The 24,314-nt window shown below is 43.9% G+C and overlaps 1 protein-coding gene across 4 annotated transcripts in view; it reads right to left on the reverse strand.

Annotated features, from left to right (window-relative positions):
• Nucleotides 1-24,314, reverse strand: part of LOC134928238 (kinesin-like protein KIF20A) — an 81,262-nt gene that overhangs the window by 49,878 nt on the left and 7,070 nt on the right. For all 4 annotated transcript variants that reach the window (XM_063923744.1, XM_063923745.1, XM_063923747.1 and 1 more), the window contains exons 4-9: nt 23,113-23,232; nt 22,883-23,021; nt 14,439-14,623; nt 13,297-13,366; nt 12,996-13,157; nt 11,929-12,040 (exon numbers count right to left, since the gene is read on the reverse strand). In XM_063923744.1, coding sequence (XP_063779814.1) covers nt 11,929-12,040; nt 12,996-13,157; nt 13,297-13,366; nt 14,439-14,623; nt 22,883-23,021; nt 23,113-23,232 — 788 coding nt within the window. The remainder of the gene's footprint in view (nt 1-11,928; nt 12,041-12,995; nt 13,158-13,296; nt 13,367-14,438; nt 14,624-22,882; nt 23,022-23,112; nt 23,233-24,314) is intronic.

Consider the following 24,314-nt stretch of genomic DNA (forward strand, 5'->3'; position numbering starts at 1 on the left):
GTAATGTATAGAGTTAAAATTAGGCCATAAAGGTCTTCAAGATTCAGGGGTAATCAGGTCTTTACCCCACTGCCAAAAAAAGGAAAAGAAAAAGGAGGGTTTTATGCCAACCTATTTTTGGTCCCAAAACCAGGTGGGAGTCTCAGACCCATCTTAATTTTAAAGGAATTAAATTCAACGTGAAGAATAGACAAATACAGACAGATTCAGAACAGAGTTTATAAAAGGTCAGTCAAAAACGGCATGGAGCCAAACAAGGTTTTGTCTGTTGGGACAGCTATTAGCCTGTTAATATTTGCAATCAGGGGAAAGCATTTCCAGTTCAGGACCATGACTTTTGGACTGGCAACTTCTCCTTGCTTATCACCCCAGAAATCCGCCCCCCCCCCCCCCCCCCCCCCCACCTCCCCCCAATGCATGTCAAGTATTCTAAGGGAAAAAAAAGGATCCCTTACTTACATAATTTACTGATCAAAAAACACAAAAACTCAGAAGCACTTCAGACAGACCTATAGGCATTGGAAGTGATGCAATGTCGTGGTTGAGTCACCAACTGGAAAAAAATCCAGGTTGATTCCCAGTTAGATGGAATTTTTGGGTCTCAAATTCAACACAGAATCGGACAGTTTTTATGACAGAAGAAAAGATCAGAGACATTCAAAAGCTAGTCAAAAGGATTTTGGGACTCAGAAGCCCATCAGTTCTCTGTTGCATGAAACGGTTAGGGAACATGTTTTTTTCAATTAAAACTATACAATACGAGAAACTCCATTCCAGAATGTTCCAATTAAACATTCTAGAGAGTTGGTCAGGATCCGACCATCAGCTATCAAAACAGTTCATTACTCTGCTACCAGAGACCAGACAGACTCTCAGGTGGTGGACTCATGTGGAAAATCTGAACAAAGGCAGGAACTCTTTCCCTGGGCTGGATAGTGGTCACTACAGATGCCAGTCTTCAGAGATGGTGTGAATCACCATTTTCAGGGTCCAGGAAGGAACCAAAGATTCCAATAAATGTGTTGGAGCAAAGAGTGGTTCTGATCACATTAACGATGGCGAAAGATCTTCTGGGGAAACCAATAAGAATTTCAGTCAGACAGTGCTACAGCAGTAGCATAAATCAATCAGTGAGGGACAAGGAGTCCCTTGGCTATAAAACAAACTTTCCAGATTCTGTCTTTAGCAGAGAGCAGGGTCCCAGATTTATCAGTTTTATACCAGGGATAGACAATTGGAAGGCAGACTTTGTGTGCCAGGAGAATGATCTCTACACCCAAAAGTTTTCCAGTGTCTGGTAGTGAAGTGGGGTCAACCAGAAAAAGATTGATAGCCTCTCGGTTCAACAAGACAGACCGGTTTTGTCGCAGAATCAAAGATCCGTTAGCATTCCTAATAGATGCAATAGTAATGCCATGGAAATTTCAACTGGCATACGTATTTCCAATTTCCGAATCTTCTGCGGGTTCTAAGGAAAATAGAAAAAAGGAAAAGTACTCCGGTAATACTGGTAGCATTAAACTGGCCAAGAAGAGTACAGTACACAGACACCTTGGCATTTCTATAATGGGTGCGGTGCACATGGGCCCCTGGGTCCAGGGGGGCCCACACCCATGTTTTAAATAGTTACCTTTCCGGAGTCCCATGTCAGGCACTGCATCGGCAGCAAAAATCACAGCCAAAATGGCAACCACAAATTGCCAGTAGTGAAATTTGTAGAGATGAGCGGGTTCGGTTTCTTTGAATCCGAACCCGCACGAACTTCACTTTTTTTTTCACGGGTCCGAGCGACTCGGATCTTCCCGCCTTGCTCGGTTAACCCGAGCGCGCCCGAACGTCATCATGACGCTGTCGGATTCTCGCGAGACTCGGATTCTATATAAGGAGCCGCGCGTCGCCGCCATTTTCACACGTGCATTGAGATTGATAGGGAGAGGACGTGGCTGGCGTCCTCTCCATTTAGATTAGATTTAGAAGAGAGAGAGAGAGAGAGAGAGAGAGAGAGAGAGAGAGAGAGAGAGAGAGAGATTGCTGTGATACTGTAGATTAGAAGAGAGTGCAGAGTGCAGACAGAGTTTAGTGACTGACGACCACAGTGACCAGTGACCACCAGAGACAGTGCAGTTGTTTGTTTTATTTAATATATCCGTTCTCTGCCTGAAAAAAACGATACACAGTCACACAGTGACTCAGTCTGTGTGCACTGCTCAGCCCAGTGTGCTGCACATCAATGTATTGTATATAAAGCTTATAATTGTGGGGGAGACTGGGGAGCACTGCAGGTTGTTATAGCAGGAGCCAGGAGTACATGATAAATAATATTATATTAAAATTAAACAGTGCACACTTTTGCTGCAGGAGTGCCACTGCCAGTGTGACTAGTGGTGACCAGTGCCTGACCACCAGTATATTAGTAGTATTGTATACTATCTCTTTATCAACCAGTCTATATTAGCAGCAGACACAGTACAGTGCGGTAGTTCACGGCTGTGGCTACCTCTGTGTCGGCACTCGGCAGGCAGTCCGTCCATCCATAATTGTATTATATACCACCTAACCGTGGTTTTTTTTTTCTTTCTTTATACCGTCGTCATAGTCATACTAGTTGTTACGAGTATACTACCATCTCTTTATCAACCAGTGTACAGTGCGGTAGTTCACGGCTGTGGCTACCTCTGTGTCGGAACTCGGCAGGCAGTCCGTCCATCCATAATTGTATTATATACCACCTAACCGTGGTTTTTTTTTTCTTTCTTTATACCGTCGTCATAGTCATACTAGTTGTTACGAGTATACTACTATCTCTTTATCAACCAGTGTACAGTGCGGTAGTTCACGGCTGTGGCTACCTCTGTGTCGGAACTCGGCAGGCAGTCCGTCCATCCATAATTGTATTATAATATATACCACCTAACCGTGGTTTTTTTTTCGTTCTTTATACCGTCGTCATACTAGTTGTTACGAGTATACTACTATCTCTTTATCAACCAGTGTACAGTGCGGTAGTTCACGGCTGTGGCTACCTCTGTGTCGGAACTCGGCAGGCAGTCCGTCCATCCATAATTGTATTATAATATATACCACCTAACCGTGGTTTTTTTTTCGTTCTTTATACCGTCGTCATACTAGTTGTTACGAGTATACTACTATCTCTTTATCAACCAGTGTACAGTGCGGTAGTTCACGGCTGTGGCTACCTCTGTGTCGGCACTCGGCAGGCAGTCCGTCCAACCATAATTGTATTATATACCACCTAACCGTGGTTTTTTTTTCATTCTTTATACCGTCGTCATACTAGTTGTTACGAGTATACTACTATCTCTTTATCAACCAGTGTACAGTGCGGTAGTTCACGGCTGTGGCTACCTCTGTGTCGGCACTCGGCAGCCCGTCCATAATTGTATATACCAGTGACCTAACCGTGGTTTTTTTTTCCTTTCTTTATACATACATACTAGTTACGAGTATACTATCTCTTTATCAACCAGTCTATATATTAGCAGCAGACACAGTACAGTGCGGTAGTTCACGGCTGTGGCTACCTCTGTGTCGGCACTCGGCAGCCCGTCCATAATTGTATATACCACCTAACCGTGGTTTTTTTTTCTTTCTTTATACATACATACATACTAGTTACGAGTATACTATCTCTTTATCAACCAGTCTATATATTAGCAGCAGACACAGTACAGTGCGGTAGTTCACGGCTGTGGCTACCTCTGTGTCGGCACTCGGCAGCCCGTCCATAATTGTATATACCAGTGACCTAACCGTGGTTTTTTTTTCTTTCTTTATACATACATACTAGTTACGAGTATACTATCTCTTTATCAACCAGTCTATATATTAGCAGCAGACACAGTACAGTGCGGTAGTTCACGGCTGTGGCTACCTCTGTGTCGGCACTCGGCAGCCCGTCCATAATTGTATACTAGTATCCAATCCATCCATCTGCATTGTTTACCTGAGGTGCCTTTTAGTTGTGCCTATTAAAATATGGAGAACAAAAATGTTGAGGTTCCAAAATTAGGGAAAGATCAAGATCCACTTCCACCTCGTGCTGAAGCTGCTGCCACTAGTCATGGCCGAGACGATGAAATGCCAGCAACGTCGTCTGCCAAGGCCGATGCCCAATGGCATAGTACAGAGCATGTCAAAACCAAAACACCAAATATCAGTAAAAAAAGGACTCCAAAACCTAAAATAAAATTGTCGGAGGAGAAGCGTAAACTTGCCAATATGCCATTTACCACACGGAGTGGCAAGGAACGGCTGAGGCCCTGGCCTATGTTCATGGCTAGTGGTTCAGCTTCACATGAGGATGGAAGCACTCAGCCTCTCGCTAGAAAACTGAAAAGACTCAAGCTGGCAAAAGCACCGCAAAGAACTGTGCGTTCTTTGAAATCCCAAATCCACAAGGAGAGTCCAATTGTGTCCGTTGCGATGCCTGACCTTCCCAACACTGGACGTGAAGAGCATGCGCCTTCCACCATTTGCACGCCCCCTGCAAGTGCTGGAAGGAGCACCCGCAGTCCAGTTCCTGATAGTCAGATTGAAGATGTCAGTGTTGAAGTACACCAGGATGAGGAGGATATGGGTGTTGCTGGCGCTGGGGAGGAAATTGACCAGGAGGATTCTGATGGTGAGGTGGTTTGTTTAAGTCAGGCACCCGGGGAGACACCTGTTGTCCGTGGGAGGAATATGGCCGTTGACATGCCAGGTGAAAATACCAAAAAAATCAGCTCTTCGGTGTGGAGGTATTTCACCAGAAATGCGGACAACAGGTGTCAAGCCGTGTGTTCCCTTTGTCAAGCTGTAATAAGTAGGGGTAAGGACGTTAACCACCTCGGAACATCCTCCCTTATACGTCACCTGCAGCGCATTCATAATAAGTCAGTGACAAGTTCAAAAACTTTGGGTGACAGCGGAAGCAGTCCACTGACCAGTAAATCCCTTCCTCTTGTAACCAAGCTCACGCAAACCACCCCACCAACTCCCTCAGTGTCAATTTCCTCCTTCCCCAGGAATGCCAATAGTCCTGCAGGCCATGTCACTGGCAAGTCTGACGAGTCCTCTCCTGCCTGGGATTCCTCCGATGCATCCTTGCGTGTAACGCCTACTGCTGCTGGCGCTGCTGTTGTTGCCGCTGGGAGTCGATGGTCATCCCAGAGGGGAAGTCGTAAGCCCACTTGTACTACTTCCAGTAAGCAATTGACTGTTCAACAGTCCTTTGCGAGGAAGATGAAATATCACAGCAGTCATCCTACTGCAAAGCGGATAACTGAGTCCTTGACAACTATGTTGGTGTTAGACGTGCGTCCGGTATCCGCCGTTAGTTCACAGGGAACTAGACAATTTATTGAGGCAGTGTGCCCCCGTTACCAAATACCATCTAGGTTCCACTTCTCTAGGCAGGCGATACCGAGAATGTACACGGACGTCAGAAAAAGACTCACCAGTCTCCTAAAAAATGCAGTTGTACCCAATGTCCACTTAACCACGGACATGTGGACAAGTGGAGCAGGGCAGGGTCAGGACTATATGACTGTGACAGCCCACTGGGTAGATGTATGGACTCCCGCCGCAAGAACAGCAGCGGCGGCACCAGTAGCAGCATCTCGCAAACGCCAACTCTTTCCTAGGCAGGCTACGCTTTGTATCACCGCTTTCCAGAATACGCACACAGCTGAAAACCTCTTACGGCAACTGAGGAAGATCATCGCGGAATGGCTTACCCCAATTGGACTCTCCTGTGGATTTGTGGCATCGGACAACGCCAGCAATATTGTGTGTGCATTAAATATGGGCAAATTCCAGCACGTCCCATGTTTTGCACATACCTTGAATTTGGTGGTGCAGAATTTTTTAAAAAACGACAGGGGCGTGCAAGAGATGCTGTCGGTGGCCAGAAAAATTGCGGGACACTTTCGGCGTACAGGCACCACGTACAGAAGACTGGAGCACCACCAAAAACTACTGAACCTGCCCTGCCATCATCTGAAGCAAGAAGTGGCAACGAGGTGGAATTCAACCCTCTATATGCTTCAGAGGTTGGAGGAGCAGCAAAAGGCCATTCAAGCCTATACAATTGAGCACGATATAGGAGATGGAATGCACCTGTCTCAAGTGCAGTGGAGAATGATTTCAACGTTGTGCAAGGTTCTGATGCCCTTTGAACTTGCCACACGTGAAGTCAGTTCAGACACTGCCAGCCTCTGAGTCAGGTCATTCCCCTCATCAGGCTTTTGCAGAAGAAGCTGGAGGCATTGAAGAAGGAGCTAAAAGGGAGCGATTCCGCTAGGCATGTGGGACTTGTGGATGCAGCCCTTAATTCGCTTAACAAGGATTCACGGGTGGTCAATCTGTTGAAATCAGAGCACTACATTTTGGCCACCGTGCTCGATCCTAGATTTAAAGCCTACCTTGGATCTCTCTTTCCGGCAGACACAGGTCTGCTGGGGTTGAAAGACCTGCTGGTGACAAAATTGTCAAGTCAAGCGGAACGCGACCTGTCAACATCTCCTCCTTCACATTCTCCCGCAACTGGGGGTGCGAGGAAAAGGCTCAGAATTCCGAGCCCACCCGCTGGCGGTGATGCAGGGCAGTCTGGAGCGACTGCTGATGCTGACATCTGGTCCGGACTGAAGGACCTGACAACGATTACGGACATGTCGTCTACTGTCACTGCATATGATTCTCTCAACATTGATAGAATGGTGGAGGATTATATGAGTGACCGCATCCAAGTAGGCACGTCACACAGTCCGTACTTATACTGGCAGGAAAAAGAGGCAATTTGGAGGCCCTTGCACAAACTGGCTTTATTCTACCTAAGTTGCCCTCCCACAAGTGTGTACTCCGAAAGAGTGTTTAGTGCCGCCGCTCACCTTGTCAGCAATCGGCGTACGAGGTTACATCCAGAAAATGTGGAGAAGATGATGTTCATTAAAATGAATTATAATCAATTCCTCCGCGGAGACATTGACCAGCAGCAATTGCCTCCACAAAGTACACAGGGAGCCGAGATGGTGGATTCCAGTGGGGACGAATTGATAATCTGTGAGGAGGGGGATGTACACGGTGATATATCGGAGGGTGAAGATGAGGTGGACATCTTGCCTCTGTAGAGCCAGTTTGTGCAAGGAGAGATTAATTGCTTCTTTTTTGGGGGGGGTCCAAACCAACCCGTCATATCAGTCACAGTCGTGTGGCAGACCCTGTCACTGAAATGATGGGTTGGTTAAAGTGTGCATGTCCTGTTTTGTTTATACAACATAAGGGTGGGTGGGAGGGCCCAAGGATAATTCCATCTTGCACCTCTTTTTTCTTTTCTTTTTCTTTGCATCATGTGCTGATTGGGGAGGGTTTTTTGGAAGGGACATCCTGCGTGACACTGCAGTGCCACTCCTAGATGGGCCCGGTGTTTGTGTCGGCCACTAGGGTCGCTTATCTTACTCACACAGTCAGCTACCTCATTGCGCCTCTTTTTTTCTTTGCGTCATGTGCTGTTTGGGGAGGGTTTTTTGGAAGGGACATCCTGCGTGACACTGCAGTGCCACTCCTAGATGGGCCCGGTGTTTGTGTCGGCCACTAGGGTCGCTTATCTTACTCACACAGCGACCTCGGTGCAAATTTTAGGACTAAAAATAATATTGTGAGGTGTGAGGTATTCAGAATAGACTGAAAATGAGTGTAAATTATGGTTTTTGAGGTTAATAATACTTTGGGATCAAAATGACCCCCAAATTCTATGATTTAAGCTGTTTTTTAGTGTTTTTGGAAAAAAACACCCGAATCCAAAACACACCCGAATCCGACAAAAATAATTCGGTGAGGTTTTGCCAAAACGCGTTCGAACCCAAAACACGGCCGCGGAACCGAACCCAAAACCCGAAAAATTTCAGGCGCTCATCTCTAGAAATTTGTCTCCGGTACATGGTTGGTGCCATGTTTCCAGAGACCTGTGCAAGCACAGTAGATTCCAGCACAATTCCAGGATGGCACTCGCCTGGGGGCGCCAGTAGAGGAGTGGCGCCGCCCGGTGGTGCCACCTGCAGCCAGGGTGTAGAATCCGTTCGTAGAGGCAGTACCTGTAGCACAGCAGATAGCAGCCACTGGAACTTGAGTCGGTGTCCGGCGCTGCGGCCGCACTACAGTGAAGAGACTCGATTTAAACTACAGTTCCCAGCAGCCCTCGCTGCCGGGACCTCCTAGCAGCAATGGCTGCTGGGAACTGTAGTTTTGTTTAGAGTTTCCTTTCTTCACTGTAGTGTGGGTGCTGTGCTGGGCTCCGGCTCAAGTTCCAGTGGCTGCTATCTGCTGTGCTACACCGGTACTGCCTATGGGGATTATTCGCTTTAAAGATTTCATTGAAGTTTTAATTATAAGTTTTTGTATGTAACAAATAATGTGGAAGATAATGCACTAGATGTGTCTATCCTACATTTGTTTTTTTCAGGGATATAAATGGATTACACATTTAAATCATCTGAGCGTACCCTTTTTGTGTTAGTCACTGTATGTTCATGTCCACCTTGGGTGCGTTTGATTCTGTAGGGTGGCTTTGATTAATTCACATTTAGTTTTAAACACTGTTTGGGTCACAATATCAGGTGCTTATGATGGATGATAATTAATTGCATTTCAATGTTTACCAGTTTAAAAAAAATGTTTTTACTGTGTGGTATAACGTAAATAATGGACGCATTCATTGTGGGTGCAAGCGGCTGCATCTACCTGTGATTGCGTATGTCTGGAACTGTCACTCCGTGATGAAACGCCTGGGTGGGCGGGGAGCCTCTGTTAACTTTCTTCAGCCGCTCACTCAGGGAATCCCGTCCTCTGCTCCACCCCCAACAGGCACCTTCTCTTAAAAGCCGCCAGAAGCCAGGGGGGACACAGTTGCTGCTTCTCCATTCCAATCTATGCTAACTGCCTTGCAGTAAGCTGTGAAGCATCTCTCCAGCAGTCCCCTTAAGACTCCTGCTGACCATCCAGCAACCCAAACAGAATGGAGGGGTACCAGCATCTCAACAGAATGCCATGCTGGGTCAGTTAGCCAATGCAGAAGGGTGCAGAGGGGTTGACCTGCACAATAGGGTCCATTTACTGGATTCCAGCTGTTGTGCGTCTTTTCCAGCGGAGCCCTCCCCATGCTGGCAACCATCACAAGTGGCAGGGTGGGAAAACAACCACTACATCCAAAGGAGAAGATAACCAGTGGGCGAGGGGTGACCATGCAGGCACTCCCAGACAATCCTGAGGGGGGGGGGGGGGGGGGATGTTGATTCCCCCCCCCCCCCCCCCGTATGTACGAAAGCTCACACTGCTGACCAGATAACATACGTGTTTCCTTTAAGTTTTTCTGAGGATATCCTAAGTAAAATATAAGCTGGAATGCTACACAATCTAGTATATACTATTGTTAAGATAGCTTGTTGCCAGTGTTGATGTCTGTAAAAAAAACAACAACACAATAACAACAACAACTCTGGAAGGAATACAGGTATTAGTTCCTTAAAGAAGAGACAGGGAGAGGAGAGGGAGAGGGAGAGGGAGAGATCTTCTGTTGCACATTGTGTATAAGGGGACTACTGTGTGGTGTAATGTGAATAGCGGACACTAATGTTTGGTTAAGTGTAATGTGTACAAGTGGTAACACTGTGCAGTGTAATGTGAATTGGTACTATATAGCTTTTCACACCCCTTCCCCCATGCCCTTTATTTTTGGCACATGCCTGTAATGCTAGCTATCCCTGTTACTATCCCTGCTACAAATATGGGGGAGGGGGGCACCATCTCCCTTTCTTACACAGCGCACCAGAATGTATAGTTTACGGAACTGAATGGACAATACTGTGTGGAGTAGCGTAAGTGAGGAGTACTACTGTCTGGTGTAATGCGAGTAAGGGGCACTGCTGTGTGGTGTAATTTGAATTAGGGGTACTATTGTGTGGCCACGCGCCTTTTTCGGCCTTCCGAACATCAAATCTGTGGGGGTACCAGTTTCTTACTTTGCCAGGGGCGCTCGGACCCCTAGATACACCCCTGGCTGTGGGTCCCGGAGTCAGAGTTCCTCTACATCAGGATCTGTGGTCACAGGGCCACATTCTGTGTCAGGACATTTAAGGACTAAACTTAATGGCATAGATCTTGAAGCCAAGAAAGATTTTTCCAGATTCAGTAATTCAGACTATTACAGCCAGGAAAAAGGTTCTGCAGAGAACCAAAGAAAATATATTAATGGGTGTGAAATGGAGAAGATTTCACATCCTTTTTCATTACCTAGAGTCCGTTCTCTCTTACAGGCCGGTTTCTCTTTAGGTCTTAGGCTATGATCCTTGAAGGTGCAAGTGTCAGCTCTATCTACTTTGAGAAGAGGTTGGCTATTATTCCATAAGTAAAGACTTCTCAGCAGGGTGTTTACACATACACCCACCATATAGGCATCCCATAGTGCCATGGGACTTTGGGGGTCATTCTGACCTGACCACTCGCTGCCGTTCAACGCAGGTCAGAAGTGTGCATGCGCTGGCGATACAGTGCGCCGGCGCATGGCTGACAGCCAACAGCTGTCACTGCCTAGTGATTGCCTCTGCCTGATTGACAGGCAAAGGCGGTCGCTGGGTGGGAGGGGGTGGCACGGTGGCGTTTGGCCGCCATTTTGTGGGCATGGTTCGGACTGTGTGGGGAGTGGGCCGCAGCAGCTGCGTGACATCACGCGCAGCCGCTGTGACGAGTAGCTCCCAGCTAACACGCAAAAGGTGCGCTGCCTGGGAGCTACTCCTGAAGTGCAAAAGCATTGCCGCTGTGCGATGCTTTTGTACTTCTGCAGGGTGGGGGGCAGGCCTGACATGCGGGGCGGACTAGCCCTGTGCTGGGCGTCCCCCTGCATGTCAGTGTGCCTGATAGTAGCCCTGCTAAATTTGGCAGGGCTACGATCAGGTGTGAATCAGGCTCTTTAATCTGGTCTTGACGGCTATTCGAGAACCTCCTTTTGAACCATCAAAGGAAATATATATCTTATATGGACATCTTGGAAGTTGGCTTTCCTCCTAGCCATTACATCAGCTAGAAGGGTGTCAGAATTGGAAACTATCTGGATGTGGTTAGAGTTTTGAGAATTAACTTGGATAAAACTGCAAGTATTAGGAAAACAGTTTGTTCATGCTGTATGAAGCCAAGAAAAGAGGTTGGCCAGCATCTAAGCAGGCTATAGCTAGATGGATTATGGCCACGATTAAACAGGGATATCCTGGGTCCGATAGGAGTATTGGAGTTAAAATTTCTGCTCATTCAACTTGCTCAGTAGGTACTTCATGGGCACCGCAGAATGGGGCATCTGCATGGCAGTTATGCAGAACAGCTACATGGTCCTTGACATTGGACAAATACTAGGATGTAATGGCGTCCGAGATTGCCGGAGGTGTGGGATGCCAGCTGATCTCAGATGTTTAATTTAAAAGGGGCAATCACTTACAAGGCAAAACAAAGTTCCAGGAAGTAGAACAGTAGAGTTCTAGGTAGCAAACCTTGAGAACAAACATGCAATAAGAATGTAGAGAACCCTTGATAAATACATGATTAACAATTGTACAAAAGACTAAAAGGGTCTATTTACTAAGCCTTGGATAGAGATAAAGTGGACGGAGATAAAGTGCCAGCCAATCAGCACCTGAGTGCCATGTCACAGGCTATGTTTGAAAAATGACAGGATCTCATTGGCTGGTACGTTATCTCCATCCAGGGCTTCGTAAATACACCCTTATGTCCAATATTCTGACATGTCAAAAGGAATTCCTCACATTTATAAAACTGGTAACAATGATGGAAGGACCTCAACAAATTGAACATTTTTAAAGTTTTTAAAACTAGACCTGAAAAGGAAAAAAACAAAAAACAAAAACACACATGGATGTTACAGCTTACCTTCGACTGGACTGCTGGTTCATCCTGGTTGATGCTAGACTTCGATTTTTGTTGCCAATCAGTAATATCTTGCACGCTTCCTCGGTGCTGGTAATATTTAACCACTTTAAGTCTATTAAAAGATTTCTTTACTTAACAGATGATAAAACACAAAGTGCATCAGTTAATGGAGCTACAATAAATGCAAATAGCAGCTTCCAATTAAAAGTTTTAGAGCAAACTGAATGCATAAGAGCATAGGTTCTCAAACTTGGGGCCGGATGTAACAATGCCATCAGCCGGCGAGAAAGAGAAGGAGGAGGGGTCAGGAGTGACAGAGGGACCTTCCTTGCCACCACAACCAGGTAAATTGGTGTAACCCATGTTCTGAACAACTGCAGCGTATTCAGAAGGTCAACCACCATTTAACACGGGTGCCAGAGAGGCTCATTAAACTTTGACTATACTTTCTCACACAGATAATTATATCTTTTACACGACATAAATGTTAAGAGTTACCAATATTAGTAAAGACTTTTGGAATTTTAATTATTTGTGTATACAAGTCTTACTAAATCTTGTAAGACTTTTATACACAAACATCGACTTCTATTAAAAAGGGGTACAATATATATGGGTAGGGTAAACTTTCCAGGTAGAGCAGACTTAAAGATTAATGCTCAATAACTACATAAGAGTTTTAAAAAGGTTATGCTTATTTCATTGTGAATAACTGAACTCTTAAGTCAAAGAGGGAGGTATATCAAAGCTTGTAACGAGTCAGTTCCAACTATCATTGTCACACAGCATGTAACATGACAGAAGCCGTTTGGAGAAAGACAGAGTACTAATGGGGAGATGAGAGAGAGAGAGATAAAGTACTACCCAATCAGCATCTGTCATTTTACAGGATCCGTTTGTAATGTGTCAGTAGCAGATTAGTTGCTCTCCCTCCATTGGCTGGTTAGTACTTTATCACTCTCCAAGCATTGATAAATCTCCCAATAATCTTTTGATGCTTTGCTAGTCCCTGGCTAGCAAAGCATGCTGGGATTGTACCTCAAATATAAACACAGTAAGAGGATAACCTTTAACATAGGAAGTGCCTGACTGATCATCACAGATCTTCAATGTTGGTCTCTTTTGGTTCTTTGATGAAGGGAACTGGTCCAGAAGGTCATATACATACTCATTGTAGATTTCAAAGAAAGATACCCAAGTAGCAAATTGGTAAATGTTTGTGTCATCACCTTTAAAAATAAATAAAAGATATGTAATAGGGAAAGTCAGGAAACTGCATACTTCAAAAGATAACATCTACAGTAGTTATTATTCCATTTAAGCAAATGTATTCATTCACTAAACAATACCCGCCACGTTCAGATTTACCTAGATAGCCAGGTGAAAGATCAGACACATTCTGTAGATTGACTGAGCTCTTAACAGTCTTCATACCATCCTGTAACATTTACAGAAGGAAATAATACTATGATACAAGTCTTGTTTGCATATTAATTGACGTTTAGAAAAATACTACATTCCTTGTAGTTGTAACGTGCACACAGATAGAAAGCATGCTTGTAAACGCAGTAAAGATATAAGACAATTTCAAGATTCATATGAATGTCTAGATTGACCTGAATAGGCTTCCTGTAAACAGTTCATTATGAAAAAATTGAAGGCGGCATATGACAATGCTGGTCTGTTAGCGGTTCCTAATAAGGTCAGAGCCATACACCCAGTAAGCGAGATAAAAGGGAGGTGTGACAGGACAAGGTTAACATCAAATCTATCCCTCATATGGTGCATAAGGTGATTCAGGCATGGCCACAGAGAGCGGCTAGGTGCTGAGGAGCGGCGAGTACATCATTTTAAGTATTCCCACTATGTATTAACAGCTTAATGCAGGAGATTTTACAAAAATCTCCTGCAAATGGCCAATTAGTGCTGCAGAGCCTATTACCATCAATATGGACTGTGGCCTGGCCCTCACTGTATGTCCCATCCTCAAATTGTCCCCATAAGCAGAAAGTAGTTCATGCTTTCTCACAGGACAGGGATCTTATGATCCCTCTCCTGTAGCCTCTGTCCAGCTTCGCAATTGACACTGTATGCATGTTGCGGTGTCATATTCTCTGTAAACTGTGAGAGACGCCACTAATATGACTGACTGAGATTTGCAGGGACATTGGTCATCGTTACCCCTTTACCTGCAAGTTTTCTTAAACATGAAAGTGTATCGCTATACAGACTGTTAGCAGAGCTGCCATGATTATCAATATATAGGCCCTTAGACATAAATGAAGAACCTAATAATCTACAATATATATATATATATATATATATATATATATATATATATATATATATATATATATATATATATATATATATATATATATATATATATATATATATATATATATATATATATAAAAAAACACCACACACACACCTAGCTGTTTGGGGATTCAAAATCCTTGATCTTTTTTGGCTGCCATTCATCATGCTTTGAGTTACTGCATACTGACCTCCTTTATACTGGAGAGGAGGGAGGCTTTTATAGCTTCCTCCTGCTTTACTTGGGCAGCATCTAGCTTCATAACATCATTGCCTAGATAGGGCTTGAGATTCTTCTTAGGGTACTGCCGACCTCTAATATGATCAAAAAGGACATCCAGCGCTCGTGGAAGTATACCTCCATCTTTTGGGCTTCCTGTATGGGTAAAATACTGGTTTTAATCATTAGTGCACAGCAAGAGAATCCTTGATAGGCACAGTCTTCATGGAGTATAAAAGCTCTAAAATGACATTCCAACATTGGTCATCTTTAGCTTACATTTTGGAGTTGCACAATTAGCGGACCTTTCGCTTTTACATGTCAGAGAATGTTTTTTTTCACCCAACAGTCTGTTATGAAAGAGCAGAATGAGTTTTGCACGCACTCTAGCTCAGGACAGTCTTCTGACATGATATTCTCAGTACTTATAAAGCAAAGCAAGCTTTGTGGGGCTTCTACCGATAATGGGAGTCATTCCGAGTTGATCGCTCGCTGCAGAATTTCACAGCACAGCGATCAGGTAAACAAAATAGGAAAATAATAAAAAAAAATAAAAAAAATATATATATCGTCCAGGTACAAAAAGAGAATCTGTGCTGGATTTAGCGAAGATTCCATTCGCACAGCCGAACGCAAGGTGATTGACAGAAAGAGGGCATTTATGGGTGTCAACTGACCGTTTTCTGGGAGTGTTTGGGAAAACGCAGGTGTGTCCAGGCATTTGCAGGGTGGGTGTCCAATGTCAATTCCAGCACCAAAATAAGACTGAAGTGATTGCAAGGGCTGAGTAAATCCAGAGCTACTCAGAAACCGCATAAACTGTTTTTTGCTGCGCTCGGCTGCACAGGCGTTCGCACACTTGCAAAGCAAAAATACACTCCCCCGTGGGCGGCGACTATGCATTTGCATGGCTGCTAAAAATAGCTAGCAAGCGATCAACTTGGAATGACCCCCAATGTTCTCAATAAGACTTGTTGGCGAGGTTATTAAAACTATGTGTAAATACTCCCAGCACCACAGATTAAAAATACATTGTATTCTCCCCAGATCACATTATGTCACAGATAAACAGTTTACGTAATGCCCCCATATACGTGATGATAGAGCGGCAGCAGCCTGGACCCTTTGTAGCCCAGCACACAGTAGCATCTCCTCTCTCCCACCGCTGTACGGTTCAGTGCAACAGGTGGAAGGGGGGGCCTTTCCCACCATGCAGCATCAGTACATCAACTAATGTCCACTGTCACAGTACACAGATGAAGAAGGAATGAATATTAGAATATATTATATATATTATATATATATATATATATATATATATATATAAAATCAATCAAACACGGAATGGTGCGGCACTCCAATGATTCACAAAGGCAGAGTAATTAAAGATGCAACGTTTCAATGCCCGTTTATTAAATTGGCATTTTCGTCAGGTATAATACAAAAAGGGAAACAGCTTACCTTAAATACACAGTATCACCCATTGTGGCGCGAATGCCGCAGCGGGACTGCACACCCGGTGGCCGCGCGAAAAGATGACGTCATGACGTTCTGTAACAGGAACGTGCAGCATCGTGAGACTAAACCCATCACCATAGAAACAGTGTGTAATCAAACACTATACGGCTGACCATGATAGCGGTGCAGGATAAGCACTTAACTAAAGACACATTTAAAATATTTTAACAAAAAATGAACAAAAGACAAAAATTTGAAAAAGCAGACTGAACATCAGTTAAGGGCTGTTGGCCAACACACTGATCCCAGAGTGTTCGTTAAGGCCCCTAGGTGAAAGTGTCCCCAAACGAAAGATCCACTTTGCCTCACATTGCAATAACTTGAGACCACGATTACCCCCACGTAAAGAATGGGGGATATGGTCAATCATCCTGTATTTTAGTGAAGCGAGGCTATGCGCAGCCAGCGCAAAGTGTCTTGCAACTGGCTGATCTCTCTTCCCAGAAACCAAGGCAGCTTTTATAGAGGAGCGATGGGCTGCCATACGTTCTTTAAATGGTCGTTCAGTCTTTCCTATATAGGAAAGACCGCAGGGGCAAATTATCTGATACACAGTGTAAACAGAATTACAGGTAAGTCTATGGAAGATCTTTAGGGCTTTGCCAGTAAGCGGATGATAAAATATATCTCCAGGGATTAAGTATTTGCACGTCACACAGGTGCACCGTATACATCCTAATTTACCCCTATATAAATTTGGAGCTGGTTGCGAAATATCTGATTTAACAAGGATATCACGGATATTACGTCCGCGCTTATAACTAGGCATAAGCTCTGTGTCTGTAAGGTTACAATCTGAATCAGACTTAATGATGGGCCAAAGGTTCTTCGCTATTTTGTTAATCTTAGGACTAATCGGGGTGTATTGTGTTACCCAAGGTAGTGAAGGTTTTGAGTTGCTAATTTTAGGCTTTAACAATGTAGCTCGATCAATGCTCAAAACCCTAGCTTTGGTTTTTTGAAGCTGGGTATAGTCATAACCACGTGACAAAATTTTTTTTAAAAGGGAATCGATCTGTGCTTCTGCCAGTTTAGTATCAGACGTGATACGTCTGACTTATAAATTGTGAGTACGGCAAGCCCTGGATCAATGATCTAGGATGGCAGCTAGAAGATAACAAAAGGTTGTTGCGATCCGTCGGTTTTGAATATAAACTGGTTGAGATGCAGCCATCCTTAATGGAAATAGCGACATCTAAATAATGTATCTCAGTGGAACTAAATGAAAAGGTAAATTTGACAGGGCTATCACTAGAATTATGTGACTCCAGGTGATGAACCAAATCTATACTATCTCCCTGCCAAAAAATCAGTAAGTCGTCGATATAGCGACAAAAAAATAAAATCCTATTTGCAATAATGGAATCTGAAAAAAAATATTGAATGTTCCGCATCAAACATAAAAATATTAGCATAAGAGGGGGCTACCACCGCCCCCATCGCACAACCTACCAGTTGTAAATAAAACGAACCATCGTAAAGAAACATTTTTTTTGTCAATATAAAGCGAAGCAGATCCAACAAAAATGTAATATCAGGACCAACGTACGAGCTCTGCCCATGCAGAAAGCGTCCCACAGCAGACAAACCTAGATCATGAGGAATTACAGTGTACAAACTAACCACATCAATGGTGAACATAGTAATATCAACAGTAAATCTAGGTAAGGACATGAGTTTAACCAACAGTGAAGTGGTATCCAAGAGATATCTAGGATGATCTTTTATATAGGTTTGCAATACACGATCAACAAATACTGAAGCTGGCTGTGTCAGGCCCCCACGGGCAGCAATGATTGGTCTGCCCGGGGGGTCTGACATAGATTTGTGGATTTTCGGAATAGTGTAAAACAACGGAACCAAAAGGGAAAGCTGGAAGTAAAGCTTTAGACAGAGGTTCAGAGATCTGTAATTCCTCATGATCTAGGTTTGTCTGCTGTGGGACGCTTTCTGCATGGGCAGAGCTTGTACGTTGGTCCTGATATTACATTTTTGTTGGATCTGCTTCGCTTTATATTGACAAAAAAATTTTTTCTTTACGATGGTTCGTTTTATTTACAACTGGTAGGTTGTGCGATGGGGCGGCGGTAGCCCCCTCTTACGCTAATATTTTTATGTTTGATGCGGAACATTCAATATTTTTTTTCAGATTCCATTATTGCAAATAGGATTTTATTTTTTTGTCGCTATATCGACTTACTGATTTTTTGGCAGGGAGATAGTATAGATTTGGTTCATCACCTGGAGTCACATAATTCTAGTGATAGCCCTGTCAAATTTACCTTTTCATTTAGTTCCACTGAGATACATTATTTAGATGTCGCTATTTCCATTAAGGATGGCTGCATCTCAACCAGTTTATATTCAAAACCGACGGATCGCAACAACCTTTTGTTATCTTCTAGCTGCCATCCTAGATCATTGATCCAGGGCTTGCCGTACTCACAATTTATAAGAGTCAGACGTATCACGTCTAATACTAAACTGGCAGAAGTACAGATCGATTCCCTTTTAAAAAATTTTTTGTCACGTGGTTATGACTATACCCAGCTTCAAAAAACCAAAGCTAGGGTTTTGAGCATTGATCGAGCTACATTGTTAAAGCCTAAAATTAGCAACTCAAAACCTTCACTACCTTGGGTAACACAATACACCCCGATTAGTCCTAAGATTAACAAAATAGCGAAGAACCTTTGGCCCATCATTAAGTCTGATTCAGATTGTAACCTTACAGACACAGAGATTATGCCTAGTTATAAGCGCGGACGTAATATCCGTGATATCCTTGTTAAATCAGATATTTCGCAACCAGCTCCAAATTTATATAGGGGTAAATTAGGATGTATACGGTGCACCTGTGTGACGTGCAAATACTTAATCCCTGGAGATATATTTTATCATCCGCTTACTGGCAAAGCCCTAAAGATCTTCCATAGACTTACCTGTAATTCTGTTTACACTGTGTATCAGATAATTTGCCCCTGCGGTCTTTCCTATATAGGAAAGACTGAACGACCATTTAAAGAACGTATGGCAGCCCATCGCTCCTCTATAAAAGCTGCCTTGGTTTCTGGGAAGAGCGATCAGCCAGTTGCAAGACACTTTGCGCTGGCTGCGCATAGCCTCGCTTCACTAAAATACAGGATGATTGACCATATATACCATTCTTTACGTGGGGGTAATCGTGGTCTCAAGTTATTGCAATGTGAGGCAAAGTGGATCTTTCGTTTGGGGACACTTTCACCTAGGGGCCTTAACGAACACTCTGGGATCAGTGTGTTGGCCAACAGCCCTTAACTGATGTTCAGTCTGCTTTTTCAAATTTTTGTCTTTTGTTCATTTTTTGTTAAAATATTTTAAATGTGTCTTTAGTTAAGTGCTTATCCTGCACCGCTATCATGGTCAGCCGTATAGTGTTTGATTACACACTGTTTCTATGGTGATGGGTTTAGTCACATGACGCTGCACGTTCCTGTTACAGAACGTCATGACGTCATCTTTTCGCGCGGCCACCGGGTGTGCAGTCCCGCTGCGGCATTCGCGCCACAATGGGCGATACTGTGTATTTAAGGTAAGCTGTTTCCCTTTTTGTATTATACCTGACGAAAATGCCAATTTAATAAACGGGCATTGAAATGTTGCATCTTTAATTACTCTGCCTTTGTGAATCATTGGAGTGCCGCACCATTCCGTGTTTGCTATCTGTTTCCTGTGAGGGCACCCAATGTACTATTGCTCATAAGTGGCTGTGCCGGACCCACCTCGTTTATTATTAATATAATATAATATAATATAATATAATATAATCCTGGTTCCTGGTGTTCTGTTTGCCCCTGCGGGTGGGCGTCCTCTTGTTTTTGCTATTGCCCCTGCTGCCACTGCAGGGGAGTTCCCTAAAGGGACGTTGGTGCTTTCTGATGGACCTTCGGAATCATTAACCGCAAATTCACTATCACTGTTTGATGTCACCAGTTCGGCACTGTGATCCTCTCTGCGTTTGCGCCAGCTATGTCTAGCCCTGTAATTGTAGGGCTTATGATTACCGGGTTCACCACCAGAAACCCAACGGTAGACCTTATTGGTTTCGTAGTCCTCCTTTACTGTCAGAAATTTGTTCCGCTTAAATCTGATAAGCTCTTTTTTGTATGTCTCGTTCTGTTGTTGCAACTTTTGAATTAAGGACTGACTACTGTCCATCTGTAGCACTGCTTTGTGCGTTGTTTCCAACTGGTGTATTTTGTCCCTGGTAATCTTAAGCTCCCGGGCAGCTTCTTCCACCACCAGCAGCATCAGGTCGAGACTACATTTATTAAGGATGCCTATCCATCGGTTACAAAATTCTGCATTGAATCTGCCTATTGTGGGAACATTGTGGACGCGGAACCCGCGTGGAATCCTTTTCTCTTTATGATAATTGGATAGCGAGATCCCATGCATTAAATAATCGCATTCACGGCGTTTGAGCTTATTTAATTGATGGTAAACGTCATTCATGGTGAATTGTTCCTCCGAGTCGGCCAAACTCTCCGTGAAGTACAGCCTATCGGCATCTGCCTCTGTAAAGCTATATACATCAGTGTCCGCTGTAACCAGGCCTCCAAAGCCGGCCGCCATCTCTTGTGACATATCTGTATACACAACCAGTTTGAGTATGCCAGTAATAATACTAGAACGTTCAGGGTATTATAGAGCACTATGTCTCTCTATTGCAAAACAAGCAAAAAGTGTCCAGTGCCTTAATAAAGTGCTGAAGTGAAGTGAAGTGCTGTTGCTGTAAAGTGCAAAAAATCGTGCTTGACACAATAGGAGTATATATATGTCAGATCAATATAAGCATTCTGCAATATTAACAGCATTAGCAACGTGGAACTTGGTAACTACTCATACAAATAGAATGTTCAGGTGCAAGGTAACATTTTTCAAGTTCATTAGTTTGCAATAGTGCCCGATATGTTTGTATTTATGTGTTTTGCACAGGGTCGTCAGTGCGGCGAGTATGGAGGACAGTCCGGCAGCCGGGCACCAGTGTAAACCGGGTTTCCATGGAGACGCGATGCAGCGGAAGCAGGGGCTACGACGGCGTCCTGGTTCCCTAGGTAACGCAGGAGGCCAACGGCGCATGGACGGAGGACTCTACGGCGCACTGATGACATCACCGCACCTGAGACGGCCGGGCGAGACGCATAGTCCGCCTTCGGCCGCGTTGCTTCCCGCCAGCGGGTCTTCTTCACAATATAAGGTACTGTGTGTGTTTGTTTTAGTCACTTTTGGTTCACCTTGACAAAGGGGCGGGTGTGCCCCGAAACGTTGGCCTGGACACACTGTAACATGGATTAAATCTTCATATTTGTTTCACTTTTAAAAGTCTCTGAGTGCCGCTGCTTGTATAAGGTATTTGGAATATATATATATATATATATATATATATATATATATATATATATATATATATAATCTATATCTTGTGGCCCGGCACTCTCAGCATAATAGGATTACTCCGTCTGTTGCCTTCCGTAGTTAGGAGAGTGAAGCAACTCCCCAAATATGCAAGTCTTGAACGGCGGCACTCAGAACAAAAGAGACACGACACTGCAAGTTGTTGCCAACGTTTCAAAGCAGACAACTTTTTCGTCAGGGCATAAACAATACAAACATACACTCACCCATTTAAGTGCTCACCATCACCACGCCGCTTCCCGCCGCCGGCCTCCTCCGTTCTGCCGTGCGCGGGTTGATGACATCACCGTGCAACCCGTCACCATAGAAACAGCTGTAAACAATGTATTTACAATATGACAGTGCTCAGATGTTACAGATAGATAGAGATGGAAACATACAAATTGCACCAAAGTACTATGTATCCTGAGGGAATCAAGCAAAAATATCCACCTGGCCTCAAATCTATGTTGCGAATTTAAGGTTAGAATGGGACAACATAGATTTGCGATCCGGGAGGCTGTCCTCTCTGGAAAAAGTGAACAACCTGTTGCCCGGCATTTTGCCGTGGCAGGACATTCCCCTACTTCACTCAAACATAAGATAATAGATCATATTCCAGCATCACCCAGAGGAGGTAACCGTTCTAAGCTGCTTAGGCAGCGTGAGGCCAGGTGGATATTTTTGCTTGATTCCCTCAGCCCTAAAGGGCTTAATGAAAATAATGGTTTACATAGTTTCCTATAGTCCTATCACTCAGTGCATCATATGATCAGTTTTATAACTATTGTTATGTATTAGCTTTTACAGCAGGATACATAGTACTTTGGTGCAATTTGTATGTTTCCATCTCTATCTATCTGTAACATCTGAGCACTGTCATATTGTAAATACATTGTTTACAGCTGTTTCTATGGTGACTGGTTGCACGGTGATGTCATCAACCCGCGCACGGCAGAACGGAGGAGGCCGGCGGCGGGAAGCGGCGTGGTGATGGTGAGCACTTAAATGGGTGAGTGTATGTTTGTATTGTTTATGCCCTGACGAAAAAGCTGTCTGCTCTGAAACGTTGGCAACAACTTGCAGTGTCGTGTCTCTTTTGTTCTGAGTGCCGCCGTTCAAGACTTGTGTATATATGTATATACATACATACCATATTTACACACACATACACACTTTATTTTAGTCCATAGGGCCCCATTTTCTTAAGTGTTCAGAGCACCCTGAGGAATTAATCTGGCCTTGCCCCGGGAAAATGCCCCAGTTGCACGGATGTTAATCCAGTTCCAGGCAGGAGATTTACAAGTGTGAGATCATCCCCGCCCACACCATAATTTTTTTTTTTTTTTAAAGCTCCAACAATTAAAAGGCAAAAACAAGGTTGGCTTTGCATATATATTTTATTGCTGTTTTAGGGTAATAAATAAGGCCTGTTAGGTCAATTCTAAATAAGCCACATACCTTGGATTGTAAATGTTTTTCCAGCATTGGTTACGCCATATGTAAAAACAAGCCCATTCTGTCCATTGGCAAAAGAGGTGACCAGATCCTTTATTGTGCCTTCAAAAAACTCTGCCTGTGTCGTCTCATGTCCAAAGATCTGCCGAGCCGAAAATAAGAACGCACACACATTGGCACAACAGAGAAAACACACCAGAGAAACAAGCTAAGTAACGATAGCGGTGTACTACCCGGGAGAAGGTAAACTTATGCACAGACTGCCCAATGCCTCTTTCACAGTTTTTCATTGTAGAGGAGTCTTTAGGAGCACACAGCGAAACCATCTCAGAGTTCTCAATGGTCACACAATCCTAGAAAAAAACAAAACCCAGCACACACCATTAATGTACACAATTCTGCAAATAATAAAAAAAAAGGTAAAAGGGATATGTAGAAAGAGTATATTTACTTACAGTTTCTTATATAGCGCAGCATATTCCGTTGTGCTTTACAATTAGAACAACAGTAATTGAACAAAACTGGGTAAAAACAGACAGAGGTAGGAAGGCCCTGCTCGCAAGCTTACAATCTATAGGGAAATAGGCATAGATACACAAGGATAATGGACCATCTTGTGGACCATTATTGCATAATGGTCCACAAGATTGCTAGGTTCTTAATGGGTTGTAGGATGATACCCCGCAATGTTGGCCAAGTGTCAGGAGGGTGTGAGAGTAAAGATAGACAAAATATGTGATGTTGTGTATACTGTACAGAGAGGATGTAATTAGATAGGGAAGCACTGAAGGTTATGTGGGTGGGTCTGGAATTTGATAGGCTTGTCTGAAGAGGCGAGTTTTCAGGGAACGTTTAAAGGTTTGGAGACTAGAGGCGAGTTTTATTGTGTGTGGGAGGGCATTCCACAGAGAGGGTGAAGCCCAGATAAAGTCCTGTAATTTTGAGTGTGAACAAGTAATGTGTGTGGATGAGAGACCCAGATCTTGTGCAGAGCGGAGAGGTCGGGTAGGGAGATACTTTGAGATGAGTGAAGAGATGTATGTTGGTGCAGTTTGGTTAATAGCCTTGTAGGTCAGTAAAAGTATTTTATATTTAATACGGTAGAATACCGGTAACCATTGGAGGGACTGACAGAGCGGATCTGCAGACGAACGTCTAGCAAGGAAGATTAGCCTTGCAGCGGCATTCAAAATGGATTGTAGTGGTGAGAGCCTATGTTTGGGAAGACCAGTCATGAGACTATTACAATAACCAGTGTGGGAGATAATGAGAGCATGGATTAGAGTTTTTGCTGTGTCTTGTGTAAGATATGGTCGTATTTTGGATAGGTTTCTTAGATGTATGTAACACAGGGCCGGTTCTAGACCTTGTGGTGCCCAGGGCGTAAGTTTCCTTTGCCCCCCCCCCCCTCCCCCGAGACTGCAAAATAGGGTTA

The sequence above is a fragment of the Pseudophryne corroboree genome, chromosome 5, assembly GCF_028390025.1.
Source record: "Pseudophryne corroboree isolate aPseCor3 chromosome 5, aPseCor3.hap2, whole genome shotgun sequence".
NCBI lineage: Eukaryota > Metazoa > Chordata > Amphibia > Anura > Myobatrachidae > Pseudophryne > Pseudophryne corroboree.